Below are 14,419 nucleotides of genomic sequence, written 5' to 3'. Positions count from 1 at the left end.
GCCAGGCGTTCCCAGCAGACCCCCACAATACGTTTGGGTCTGCCGGGTCTGTCCGGCAGACCCCCTTCTGGGCTGACACCTTATCGTGGTGGAGGGGTTTGCGTGTCCCAATGATCCTAGGAGCTCCGTTGTCTGGGGCTTTATGCCCCTGGTAGGGCCACCCATGGCAAACAGGTCCTAGGTGAGGAATCAGACAAATCGTAGCCCAAGACCCCCTAATGATGGAAAACAACATTGGTCCTACGTTTCCCTTGCCCGGTTGCGGGTCACCGGGGCCCCCTCCTGGAGCCAGGCCTGGGGGTGGGGCACATTGGCGAGCGCCTGGTGGCCGGACCTCTGCCCATGGAGTCCGGCCGGGCACAGCCCGAAACATGGGACCCCCTTCCGGTGGGCTCAGCACCTGCAGGAGGGGCCAAGGGGGTCAGGTGCATTGTGTGTTGGGTAGCGGCCGAAGGCAGGGACCTTGGTGGTCTGATCCCCGGCTGCAGAAACTGCATAAAAACAGCACTGTGGAAATAATCTTTTCGGAATAAAATCTAATAAAATCTAATTAAAATTAAAATTAAATTATTAATTATTTATTTATTTTAATTATTAATTATTACTTATTACTTATTAATTATTGTTGTTATTGTTATTAATTATTTATTATTTAGATTAAAATTAGGCTTAAAACCTTGCTCTTGGAAAAACCTTATTGTCACTAATTCTGTAGTCCCAGTAACTATCCTAGACAGACAAATTATCATACTTAGGGGGTCGTCTCATCATTAGGTTAACGTCTTAGTTATGCTGCTATAGGCCAAGGCTGCCGGGGTCCAGAAACATGATCACCTGACAGGCCTCTGTCACCCCACTGGGAAATCGCCTAGAAACAATTTTGATTGTAACAGATGCTATATAAATAAAGATTGATTGATTGATTGATTGATTGATTGATTGATTGATTGATTGATTGATTGATTGATTTAATGATTACTACTACTACAGTCTATAAATAAAGTCTATTTTCCATTTATTTACACCCAAAATAGCGATTATAATACATATGTTTACTATATAATATATAGTACAGCAATCATGAATCCACAAATCCTCCGTTATATCAATTAAAAATGCCTACAGTCAAGTACGATATCTTCCAGTTTGTGATTCACCCAGTGGTGTTTTCTGGAAGTACGTGAGTGTAGGAAGTTTACTGTACATACGTTTTGACAGGGATTGGAAACTTTCATTTACGGTACATAAAAGTCACCTGAAACAGTCATTTACATGAACCATAAAGAACACAGTGACCATTATAACACCAAGTTTATAGTGAGAGACTGGCGTTCTTCTTGCATATACTCACATGACACACATGGCAATCTGGACTTTTTGACGCATTTTTCCTGACACACTGTCACATGGCAGTGGTAATTATACAGTATATTGTGCAGTACAAAAACTACTAAAACTAAAAGCATTTGCAATGAAAAGATTTGCCACAGCAAAAAGCAACTATTGGCTTGAGGGGGCGGGGGTGATGTGTAATTGTTTCGAGAGGGCGGGAGTCTGAACACGTGGGTAGAATTCTATAAATAGAAACCTCTCCAGCTCTCGGCCTCTTTGGTGAAGGAAAATATCGGGAGAGTCGGAGACAGCTGCAACATGCTTCACTAACTGAAACAAAGAGATGAGGAGATGCACCAAATCATATTCATATGTTGTCTTCTGCACTACTCAAAGCCCTTTACAAGTCTGCACTCACATGCAAATGTTGCAACCTGCTCAACAGCAAAGTCGACCATTCCCACATGCGGCTATGCACCAAACAAATACAGAGCACTGCTGACCCTTTTTTCTGAGATTGCTCAGTTTTTACTTGCAAAGTTGCAAAGTTTTTACTTTGATATATATCATTAACTGTGAGACCTTTTAAAATTTTTCGTGTTTTCCCAAACCATGTAAAATCAGCTCAATTCAAAGGTGGATGTATTGAGGGAATATTAGGTTAAAAAAAAATGCTGTCCTTTAAAATATAGTACCGTATATCAAAATGGAAAGAAAGTAAGTTCTGCCATATGTAGAGTCCCTGCAGGCAGGGTTATCAATCAGAGAGATCAGTCTGTCCTTGAAGTCACTTAGGTTGCCTTTTTATAAATGGTTAATTCCCTGTGTCCAATGTCATCAATCTGTGACACTTTATTTTCCGAGTTGAGTAGGGGTCTTTAAGTGGGTTTTTTTTTTAGAAAAGAACTAGATATTGAATTTCTTTGGCCTGTTTTCTAGAATAGAAAAACTTCATATCATTACACTTTCCATACAACAATGACATACGAAGAGCTACTCCTTTTAAAGCTCATGTTTGAGGATAACACAAAGAATCAAATCAGGAGATGACAGACAACATTCACCTTTAGAAAAAAGCAGTAAATGTCCATTAGGGAGGGGAACGTGATACCAACAACCTGCTTGTCCTTTCCCACACCAACATGAGTTTGTTTGACCCTAAGATATGTTTTTCTGGTTTGGGAAAACCTGAATGTCTAAAATCCCAGTTCCAATCCAGAGATTGATGAGGGCCAGTATAGTCACCAAGAATATTCCATTCTTCTTCTACCTCCAGCTGTTGTCAGAGCAAATTGACTCTGTCCATCTAAACCTATCCTCTATATCCTCTTCTCTTGCCCCAACTAACCTCATGTCCTTGTCATGTACATGTCATTACATCCATAAATCTTCTATATTCGTCCTGGCTTTCTGGCTGGGAGTTCCAGCTTCAGCATTCTTCTATTGATATTTTTATGTTGCACACATGTCCAAACCATCTGAGTCTGGCTTCTATAGCTTCATGTACTGTTCCTCTGATGTGCTCTTTACTGATCCTACCATCTGGCAATTTCCTTTCTGTGATCTCCAGCTCTGGATCATGTCTTTTCCTCCTTTCTCAAAACCACACAGCATTTTCAACTTTTTACACAGCTCACACGTGTATTATTTTTCAAGTGAAGTTGGTACTGCTCACTAAAGAACGAGGCCCGTTCTCCTCCCTGCTCTGTGCACATGAGATAATGGCACCAGTTAAGCTTTGTGCGGAGGAGGGCTCAACCGTGTTCCAAACGACAGTAAGGGAATTGAAGAGGTGTACAGATCTTTAAAACCTGCAAACTACACTATTCTACATCTATATTTACCACAAGTGTTTGAATATATAGGCAAATGTTAAAATACAATTATTACAATATCACAACAATAAGTATTCCTCCAGCATCATCTCAGTCTGTAAAATCTTGTTAACTTCCTGGTCCATAACTGTCACCTCCTCCTGTCCCACTGTCGTCATTCATCACCTTTTCAAATTACTTTTTTCTCTCACTATCTCTCTTTTGGCAACTGTCAATATAGTGCCATTTAAATCATTAAGAGGTACATACTGCCAATCTCTAAATCATTTATCTCTAATCAAGATCTATCTCACCTGATCCTCCTGCCTCTGCTCTTCTAAGTCGCCCTATGCTCCCACCTATTCTGGATGAAAACTGTTTTGCAAAGGTTACCATCCATTTATAATTCTGCATTCCTGTCTTGGATGGCAAACCTGCCCAATACTATCTCATCACCTTTGTACATTGCACAGAGTAGAGAGGACTTATTCAGGACTTTGTGGACTGGAGCCTGTGGAACAAGTATCTTATTAAATATGATTTATACTAACAAGGAATTTTTACAAGCATAAATAACAAGATAGATAGATAGATAGATAGATAGATAGATAGATAGATAGATAGATAGATAGATAGATAGATAGATAGATAGATAGATAGATACATACATACATACATACATACATACATACATACATACATACATACATACATACATACCTGTGAAGGGAAATGTGTGTTAGAACCCCCAACTAAATATTCGTGAAACAACACCACATGCAGGTAAAGCTGTTGTTCTGACTGAGTATTTGTGGTGTGTAGAGCAATCACGCTGTTGTTATTACATAAGAAAGAGACAGAGGAGCAGCTACTTTCCCTTTAAAACGGCCAGAGCTGCCTGCCCTGCGTGCGTGTATGTGCGGAGGACAAATTACGAGACAGAGAGGACCCTCTATTGGGGAGGAAAACTGCGTTCGAAAATAAAACAGAGGACGTATTTATTACACGTTGGAACGGTTCGCCGAAGGAGATTGTCAGATTGACTCGTTTGGATTTTGCTCTGGCTCCCTTTGTATTGATGGGCTCTGTGGGCGCATCCCTTGCCTCCTGATAGGACACCACGGGCATGGTCGCCTTCTGATTATTATTTATCTTGTCTTTCTGCGTTTGGGTAATTGTGTCGAAGAGGCAGGGATCAAAAAATAAAAAGTAAAACTGATCTGATCATGGATTAAACGCCATTCGTTTTCATCGGAGAGGTAAGTGATGATGCAGGGGGGTGGTTGGGGGTGGGGTAGGTGGGCATGTTCGTGCATGTGAGAGATGATGGGCTGGTCAGATATGGCAGCGGCAGCAGCAGCATCCACACTGCGTCGTCTCCTTGTCCATGTTAAGTTGATGGTGGCTGTTAACAGACCGGGCATACATGGCTGAAGTGCACTGGATAGCTCTTTTGTGTGCACGATAGGGCCTCACGGAAACAAGACAGAACAGCCGCATCGAGCTGAGTCTTATTAACAAACACAATGACGCCAGCGTCTGTCAGTGACGTAAGATCTAGCATTCTCGTTCTTGCCACGGAAGGCCCCTTTTTTATCGTTTGAGGACGAGCCCCAGTTCGATTTTTCAAAAACCCCATTAAATGAATCCCTCGCATCATAAACGAAGATTTCGTCTATGCAAAATAACTGTTGTTCCAGCCATTACCAATATATCATTATTCCCTATTGGTCGAATTGCGTCACTTTTGCCATTCATCTGTAATGGCTTCATTATTACAGATTCTGTGTTAAGATACTTGAAAAATAATTAAAATTGTAAATTCCAATTTAAAGTATTTACATATTCTGACTGGTAATTACGGTACTCATAACAGTTGCTGTCCAGGGTAAATATTCAGTTTGAAACAATAAATAAAAACATACACACTTGCAATTCATGCTAACACTTAATAGTTTATGCTCTCTTTTAATTTAACAAACTGTTTTACATATATGTACAATTATTTTTTCAGATGTGATTTGTGCCAAATTATGTGTTGATTATGTTGATAAGTTGATTCGTAAATTAGTCAAAACTGAATTTCAGATGTTTTTCATTCTGAACAATCAAAAGATAATATCCAGGTAATTGAATGTAACTGTTAAATGTTGAATAGATTGTTATTGTGCAGTTCATTTTCAGTTTTGGTTATTTTCTGGTCTTATTTACTTTGGATATGTATTGTTTCAATGCATACTTGCTTTCTCCCTCATTCATCACCCATTCAAGCACCTTGCTATTCATTTGAAACATTTACAACTATCCACATTCAACCATGTTTTTCCCATTCTGAAGGTGAGGAAATGTTTACATAATGCAAGTCTTTAGATCCTGGGGAACGGAATACAATTGTAAAATATATATTTGCATAATTTGATAGTTTAAAACAAAACTGCACAACCAGCCACTTCTTATCAGCATGTTAAATGAATATCCTCTTGAGTCCTAGCAATGTATTTTTGTGCTGATTAGAGTATTAAAGCTGAGCCTCTTGTTTTCACCCAATAAACTAATTCAGAAAAAAAAAGGAACAGTTCTATGCTCGGTCTCAAGCACATGTATTTCTAAAAATACCTTTGCCCATTATTATCTGTCATTTTGAGATTTATTCTCCAAATAAAATGGGGAAAAAAATGAAATATTAATCGGCAGCCTAAACTTTAAATAAAAATCATATCAACTTCAGAAATAATGTTTTAAACTTGATATGAGGAACTTTGATGTATTTGTTTTGAAGATCATAAATGAGCTATAGGAGCATAACTTGAAATTGCATGTGTCTTAGGTTTTTGAAAAATTTTGCACGACGTTATATGTGCTTTGAAGTCAAAATTCACCTAAGCTACTCAAAAAGTACACGGTGTATACAGGGAGCCAGTCAAGACAGATGAAGACAACAAAACAACAAAAGTTTATGATTGCACTCTTTAATTCAATTCATTGTGTTTGACAAAGTACTGAAGAGTCATTATCAAAATGCAAATGTCATCAAATGCAAATGTCATCAAATGCAAAAACATTAAAATGCAAATGACATTCAGAACTGGCCTGACTAGAGTTTAGAAACTGTTCCATTATAGTATATAGCCATATTTTAATAAATGCATATCTCCAGAACATAACTCATTGTGTCAATAGATTGGAACCAACAATACTATTTAGTGTGAATCCCTATAATTAGCATGTTCTACAGCTGTATTGATTGTTGAGAGCCTGGCTCTTATCTGCTGCTGATGCAGTTAAACCACAGGGCACGCTATTTGAGGCCAGGCATCAGAGCATTCATTCACACCATCATATATGTTTTTCTCACTCATATACTGTATATGTCACATGACCCCATTTAATGTGTACAGCAAAGAAACACATTCACTTTAAAAAGTGTGATAATGACAGATTTGGTCCACACATAAACACAGATTTTGTCTTTTTCTAATTATTATTTTATTCAACAGGTTCCCAATGTTGAACATGTCCACCCCTAGTGAACTGAAGTCTCCCTGCATGACTCGAAATGGCATAGTTAAACTGCCACCCAGTCAGCCCAATGGTCTGGGGAGTGCAAGCATCACCAAAGGGACACCTGCTGTCAAGAACCGTCTGTGCCAATCTTCCTCTGTTCCATCAATTTTGCCCCAGGCACCATCGCCCCATACCTACCACCACCACCATCACCATGTAGATGGCCCTGGAATGACAAATTCAGCAGCCTCTTTGTTGGGTTCTAACTTGGATCCTGGATTGCCTCTCATGGGGATGAAGCCATCGCTTCATCAGATTCCTCCACTCACTCTCCCTAAACCTCTGCTGCTGGAGCGCCAGCTTGTCTTGGATGAGAAGCTCCTCAACCGACTGCTTTGGTATTTCACCACAGCCGAAAAATGTGTCTTGGCCCAGGTATGCAAGACATGGCGCAAGGTGCTGTACCAGCCAAAATTCTGGGAGGGAGTGACACCCATCTTGCATGCCAAGGAGATGTATACCCTGCTTCCTAATGGAGAGAAGGAGTTTGTCAGTCTCCAGGCTTTTGCCCTACGTGGCTTTCAGTCATTCTGCTTAGTGGGGGTGTCAGACCTAGACATTTGTGAGTTCATTGACAACTACCCTCTTTCTAAGAAAGGTGTTCGCTCAGTTAGCCTCAAGAGGTCAACCATCACAGATGCTGGACTGGAGGTGAGGTATATTTGTAAATATGATTTATTTCATTCTAAATGTCTTTTCTAAATGTACACATTATTTTGTCAGCTTAATGTGTACCCAAAAGTACATTAATACATACATTAATATTCATCAATAGGCTACATTTTGTGTGTGCCCATAATGATTACATTTGATTATTACAAAAGAAGAACCATATCACACCAACGCTGACTTTTTTTTTTCAATCTCTTATTCTTAAATTAGAAGGTTGTGTGTGCGCCTTTCATTTGTGGTTTGCTGCTATGACAACACATTGTGAGGGAGGGTACTTGCACATTCTCTTCTGTAGTCAGACCTTTATTACTGACCTCATTTTAGTTACATTACTCAAGTTTGGTGGTAGTGAAATCTGCAGGGCAATGGACTGAGAAGCAGAGGTTTTCTGGTTCAATCCCCAATGTGGACAAACCATGGGAGGTGTTCTAATAGCACGGGAAGGTGCAAAGGTTCAAAGCGCCGCACAGGTATTGTTGAGTAAGGTACAAAACCCTAAATGCCCACACTCATTCAGCGGTGTACCCTGAATTCACCCGAATACAGCTAGAATAGGCTTCAGCACAGGACCCCAAATGGGATAAAGTGGCCAAGGAAAAAAAAAAAGATTGCATTGTTAGCAAAATCATGATGGTTTATCTATCCAATGCTAAAAGGCTTGAATTGGTAGGCTTTCTAAAATTAAGTAATACCACATTTATATATATGCTGTCTCAGGAGTATAATCAAGTGAACAAAAAAGATATATTCACTAATAACAGCTGTAAGGATGTTGTCTTGTCTGTTTGTCATGCCTTAAATAAGATGTTTCAATCCATAATGGTGCAGCTATTTACAAGTAAACTGTTATTATATCCATCAAAGAGGTCAATTGACCGCTGGTTTGTTTTTCTGTTTGAAAATACATCACAAAATCTCTCTTTTGTCTTTTTTTCTATTAATGTTATTGTTGTTATTGATGTTTGTATTTACCTACAACACTGTACTTTGTGTTTGCAGGTCATGCTGGAGCAAATGCAAGGCTTGATGCACCTTGAACTTTCAGGCTGTAATGACTTCACCGAAGCTGGGTTATGGTCTAGCCTAAATGCTCGACTTACTTCCCTGAGTGTCAGCGACTGCATTAATGTGGCAGATGACGCCATTGCTGCAATCTCACAGCTTCTGCCAAACCTATCAGAGCTCAGCCTGCAGGCCTACCATGTCACTGACACGGCCATGGCTTATTTTACTGCCAAACAGGTATAGTACAGTCTCTATATACTCTGGATTCTCATAGTCCTTCATTAAAATTTTGTCACTCTTTGACAAGTTTTTAATGATGGAAAATAAAAACAACAGAAATTCATCACTAATTTACCACATTTTTTAATGCATACAACCCTTACAGGGCTACACCACACACACGTTACGTCTGCACTCTTGTTGGGAGATCACTAATCATGGCGTAGTCAACATGGTTCACAGCCTTCCCAACCTCACTGCACTCAGTCTTTCTGGCTGCTCTAAGATCACTGATGATGGTGTGGAGCTGGTGGCTGAGAATCTACGTAAGCTCCGCAGTCTGGACTTGTCCTGGTGTCCTCGTATCACAGATATGGCCCTGGAATACATAGCCTGTGATCTGCATAAACTGGAAGAATTGGTGCTGGATAGGTATGTGTATCTGTGGTCTTAACAGACATAAAGAAAAATAACTTTGTTGTAAACTAATTTTGCCAATTTTTAAAAAAAAAATCTGTCATTGCTTTTTCTCTATCATGTTTTATCCGTAAAGTAAATATTTGCATATAGGTCTGACTTACAATGTGATCCAAGCTTCTGCTCCAGTAATACATACTTGCAGAGTATCCCCAACAGAATAGCACGAGGGACAGGGTTGAATCCCATCTTCAGTTCAACAAAACAGATGTTGACTGGTTGGGCAAACTCCCATGAACCCTCAAGCACCTCAGTGGAAGGTAGAGAGCTGCTCTAGTGTTCCACAACTGGGATGAAAAACGCGTTGTTCCTCCTGAATCTGTGCTCCGACAATCGGATCAATTCTCTTCTCCAGTACGTTGGTGTAGCTTTTCCCGAGGAGGCTGAGAAGTGTGATTTCCATCCATTATCCATAGACTTGACATACTCAGGGAGGACCTGATGCCTTGCTGTTGAGGAGCTTGGTTAAATCCCTCAGTCTTTCTTCATGTAGCTCCTCCTCATCCTGAGTTTTTGCTTCCCGGAGAGCCTGGGCTGCATCTTGCTTGGCCTGCCAGTGCCCTTCAACTCCTCTGAGAGTTTATCAAGGCAACACGGACTGATAGGACTTCAACTTTGATGGCATCCTTTACTTCTGTTGTCCCCCATTGGTTTGGGGTTGCCACTACCATAATCCATGTGTCCAGGGTATCCTGGTGCCACGTACGCTGATGGACACCCTTAAGAACATGGTTCTGAAAACCGAACATGGTTTTCAGAAGTCCAATAACAGAATGCCACTCTGGTTTATATTGGAGAAGCCGTTCCTCCCAATCCCACCAATCCAGGTGACACTGTCATTGCCGACATTAGAGTAGTGAACTCCAACACATGGCGGTTCAGCTGGGAAACAATAAATACGTTCACACCAACCTAGCGCCACTCACCCTTGGTAACTCCAAAGTAGTGGCAGTACCAACTCCTCTCAAGCTGGGTTCCAGATCCAATGCTGTCCATGGAGGTGAGCCCAATTAAATCCAGGCAGTACCTCTCAATCCCACACAAGCTCAGGCTCCTTCCCCTCCAGATAGGTGACATTCCATATGTCAATCTGCATGGCTTTAAACAAACTTAAAAATTAGCAACTTGGGACATAAATTAAGGAAAAATATAGTGGGTGTCGCTGTTTTGGAATTAGACAATTCAAATATGGTGAGATTAGACCCCGGCCACGATAAATAGTGTCAAAATGATCAAGCCTAGCCCAGCTGCCGTTAGGGAGAACAATGAATTCCTTACCTCTGGGTATTGATATAGGAAGAAATTGGAAAATCCTCCAAAAGACAATATGTCATATGTCCAAGATAGAATTAGACTAGTCTGAAGTAATTAAGAATAAATGGCAAAGTTATCTAAATATTTTAACTTTAGGTTGTGTATCTTTGTGTGTGTGTGTGTCTGTGTGTGTGTGTGCACTTTTAGGTGTGTGAGGATCACAGACACTGGATTGGGCTATTTGTCCACTATGTCATCATTAAGGAGCCTCTATCTGCGTTGGTGTTGTCAGGTAGAACATATACATACACACACATACATGACTATTCATGCACACAAATTCACACAGCACTACAAGACTTTTCAAATCCATTGATCATGAATTTAAAAGATACAGATGAAACATTTATAGACAGGATGCAATTCTGTTCCTTTCATTTGCTCAAACTTTCCATAGACCATATTTAAATCAGAGCTATGGTTTTCTCACTGTTCCTTGTTTGTCCTCATACTTGTCTCCTCAATTCTTAAGTTCTCAATGCAGTCTTTGTCAACTTGGATTTCACACCACAGTTCACACCAATCCACAGCGGCATTCACACAGAAGTGAACCAAGAACCTTGAGTTTTCATGAAATTTTACATCGCATCTAAACAAGTGGTCTGTTTAAAGAAACTTGAAAGTAATTTTTTATATTAATTTGTATTGACACAGTTTTAAAACATTGACGGGCGTACTTCCAATAAAAATCTACCATACTTTGCTGACAATAATATTTTTTGTACTACAACATCATGACCCCCAGCCATGTTTTTTTTTTTAAATTGTCAATACATTTATTAACTTGTTATTTTTTATTTGTAAAATATTCAATTGCAGGTGCAAGATTTTGGACTACAACATTTATTTAGAATGAGGAGTCTTCGTTTGCTATCTCTTGCAGGTATGATTTATTGTTACTTTCCATTATCATTATCTCCTAATAAGTGCTGTTGATGTGCTGTCCATGCACCAATTTTTCACACATAACCAAATAAAAAAATAAATCAAAATTCATTTCTGACTGGTCAAATCATTAAAGACCTTAAACCAAAGCATTTTTATACATATATACATAAATATATACATACATCCACACAAACACATACACACACGTGTGTGTGTGTGTGTGTGTGTGTGTGTGTATAATTACATCTTACATATGAATGATATAAATTATGCTTATGTTTCTACATTTTATGTCATATTCTATCAGTAACAAATTATTTAATTTGTTATGTTGTGTGCACCATGGGTTGCACAGTACTCAATATCTACACTCCATGTTGCCTATTCCCTCAGGCTGCCCTTTGCTGACCACTAATGGTCTGTCAGGCCTCATTCAGCTGCAGGAACTTGAGGAACTGGAGCTGACCAACTGTCCTGGAGCCACAGCTGAGCTCTTTAAATACTACTCGCAACATCTGCCCCACTGCATGGTCATTGAGTAAGACCACCGACCCTACTGATCAACCAATTGAACGATTACTACCCTTCTGTCATCATCCTCCTCTATCTTCCTCGACATTATCTCAACTCTAGTAGGAGACCAAACTGCTCCTATTCTACTGATCACTCTTGTCTTAGGCATCATTTACCCTCCTTCCCCTAGTAAGCAGAGTGAACCATGGATGGACCAAGTCGAAGGTGGGAAGACGATAGTGTCTGCCAAAACCAGAAGTCAACAGTTAAAACGACTTTTAAGGTGCCTAAGAGCAGCATTTGGTGTGAAAGTTTCTTTTCCAGAGTCAACAAATATTGGCTTTTGTTTACAGAAAAGGTTTTTTTTCTAAACGCCAAGAAGAGGAATGGATATTTAAAGGATTTTACAGATGAATTCATAACATGGAACATTCTGTGTTTGAGCTGATATGGTTGAACTTACACTTACTGTACAATGCTCATACACTGTAAACACAGTCACTCACATACTGTATTTGATAAATGTAAGTCTTTAAGACCATGAGTACTGATGTTTCTATTCCATCATTCTGTGTAATATAACTACTTTTATTATTTTCTTCTCAGATAGTATGAACAGTTTGTTTCATTTTGCTGTGAGGAATACACCAGCTAGAATCAGAGGGAAGCTTAATGAGTTGTGGATGAAGTGGCAGGGGCGGGACTTCTTGCTTAGTGCTATTTGTTTTTTCCTGCCCTGCATTAAATATGTTTTTCAATTTTTGTGTCTTAATTGTTGAAAAACAACAGTTTACAGTGTTGGAGGTGAATGACTGTCTTAGTTGATATGTTTTTTGAACCATTTAATTTCAAGGTACGGAGGCTATGAATGTTGTCTTATTTCCCCAAATAGGACATCAAAATGACAGCATTAAGATGGAGCATGACCTACAGAGCTGAGGTTTCCTGCACAATTAAAATAAAGGCTTTCCAATCATGAGAGAGAATTCTTAATAGAATTCTTATTTATAATTGACTTTAATGCAAAACATGCTTTCTGGAGCTATTTTCCAGGATCTAGGATATTTTGCTTTGGAATTGATTTTTTAAATATTTAAAAGATCTGATCTGTTACTTTGAACTATGTGCGCGATTTGGCTAAAGACAAGATTGTTTTATCAGAGTTGTCAGTCAGATGTCTGTATTTAGTGCAATGCCACCTAATTGAAATAAGTAGGTGCCCAGGGCCATTTGAAATATGTTTGTTCTTTGTTTGAGGTTTCTTTGTTATATGTTCAGCTTTACTTTTGTTATTTCAAAAATGTTGGTGTCATTATCCCACAGTACTGAAAACAGTATCTGCTCTTACATGTTTCTGTTTCAGTGCACACCATGTATTTGTGGTTGAAAGCAATTTATCTGGTTCAAATCCAGGAAAGGTATACAAGTAACACAGGGGTGAAGGTTAATTACACACATGGTTAAAAACAAATTGTTAAATGAAACTGATCTCAACAAGTTCATTCTTTGTAAGAGTATTTTATTTGACTTAACTTACATGAGGGGATATGTTAAAGCAATATTTTTTTGTAGCTATGTAAATCACTTAATTCCCAGATCTATAAAATGAGGTAATGCTCCAAGACTTATCACAAGTATCAATACAGCAATCATACAAACATGCATATAAAAATCTGTCTTTTTTCCCCATAAATCAACCCAATTATCTTGTCAAGACATAAAAAAATAATAATGAAAGTACATTATTAACATTACTGCTAAGTCAGGAGTGGGGAGGGGTGGAGGGCTTCAGCCAGTACTAGTTGTGCCAAGCAGTGCTGGTTGCCTCAAGATGACCAGTGACCCTCCTGACAGAGTGTACAGACCATGCATGTATTTAGTTGGTCTGCGTTTTTGTTTCAAGAAGACTCAGTTTTCCCCATTCTATGTACATAAATACTATTTATTTATTTATTTATTTATTTATTTATTTTTTATTTATTTATTTATTTATTTATTTATTTATTTATTTATTTTCTAAATTAATTTGTGGCTATTTTACAGAATTTATTTATATTCTTTTTTTTTTTTTTTGTCTGATGTTGCTTCCTTTTGGCAGGAAATAGCCTAAGCATTGTTCACCGTATTTGTTTATTCTTCATTTTTGGGCATTTATGATCCCTGAATGACTGAAACTACATTAATGTAATTGAACTGATGCATTTTAGACTTTTTACAGGACAAATGTGTGTCACGTTTGCACTGCTGTAGTGTATTTTCATTAAAGTAAAGGGGGTGCACCATGATGACAAGTTCTATTAAATATCACTGTAATAAATTTTTAAAATAAAATTGTGATTATACTTTAAATGTCTTGGTGGTAAACACTGACATAGTCTGTCAATTAAAATGAAAAGAAGATAACTGCTTTGGTGCTGTGACTTAAGATATTTTAAACACCTAAATAACACTACTTGGATATGATGAAGTTGATCAGAATGATCCACTCAACTAAAATTAAATTATTAAATCTCATATCAAGGTTACTGTTATATTTGACAGGTTCATTTTCAGTTTGTTATCTAAAATGACCACAGTATAGTGTATTATTACAACATACAAATACATCACAAAATGTAAGG

General features: G+C 38.6%; 1 protein-coding gene and 1 long non-coding RNA gene across 3 annotated transcripts; one reads left to right on the top strand and one right to left on the bottom strand.

The window, feature by feature from the left end:
• Positions 1-998: 998 nt before the first annotated feature.
• LOC130522455 (uncharacterized) lies at positions 999-4,028 on the bottom strand. The gene is made up of 2 exons (XR_008949630.1): positions 3,867-4,028; positions 999-1,662 (listed from the first exon to the last, which is right to left on the bottom strand). It is a non-coding gene; the product is annotated as an uncharacterized LOC130522455 (long non-coding RNA).
• Positions 4,029-14,201, top strand: fbxl16 (F-box and leucine-rich repeat protein 16). 2 transcript variants are annotated; one of them, XM_057026860.1, is made up of 7 exons: positions 4,029-4,405; positions 6,644-7,361; positions 8,382-8,624; positions 8,893-9,038; positions 10,545-10,629; positions 11,217-11,280; positions 11,679-14,201. In XM_057026860.1, exons 2-7 carry the CDS (start codon positions 6,651-6,653, stop codon positions 11,825-11,827), a joined length of 1,398 nt encoding a protein of 465 aa, XP_056882840.1. In that variant the 5' UTR covers positions 4,029-4,405; positions 6,644-6,650; the 3' UTR covers positions 11,828-14,201. The 2 variants fall into 2 exon arrangements, with proteins under 2 accessions (XP_056882840.1, XP_056882839.1); XM_057026859.1 differs by having other exon boundaries at positions 8,773-9,038.
• Positions 14,202-14,419: the final 218 nt, after the last annotated feature.

This window comes from Takifugu flavidus, chromosome 3 (genome assembly GCF_003711565.1).
Source record: "Takifugu flavidus isolate HTHZ2018 chromosome 3, ASM371156v2, whole genome shotgun sequence".
Lineage (NCBI taxonomy): Eukaryota > Metazoa > Chordata > Actinopteri > Tetraodontiformes > Tetraodontidae > Takifugu > Takifugu flavidus.
This window is presented reverse-complemented; position numbering and strand designations above follow the sequence as displayed.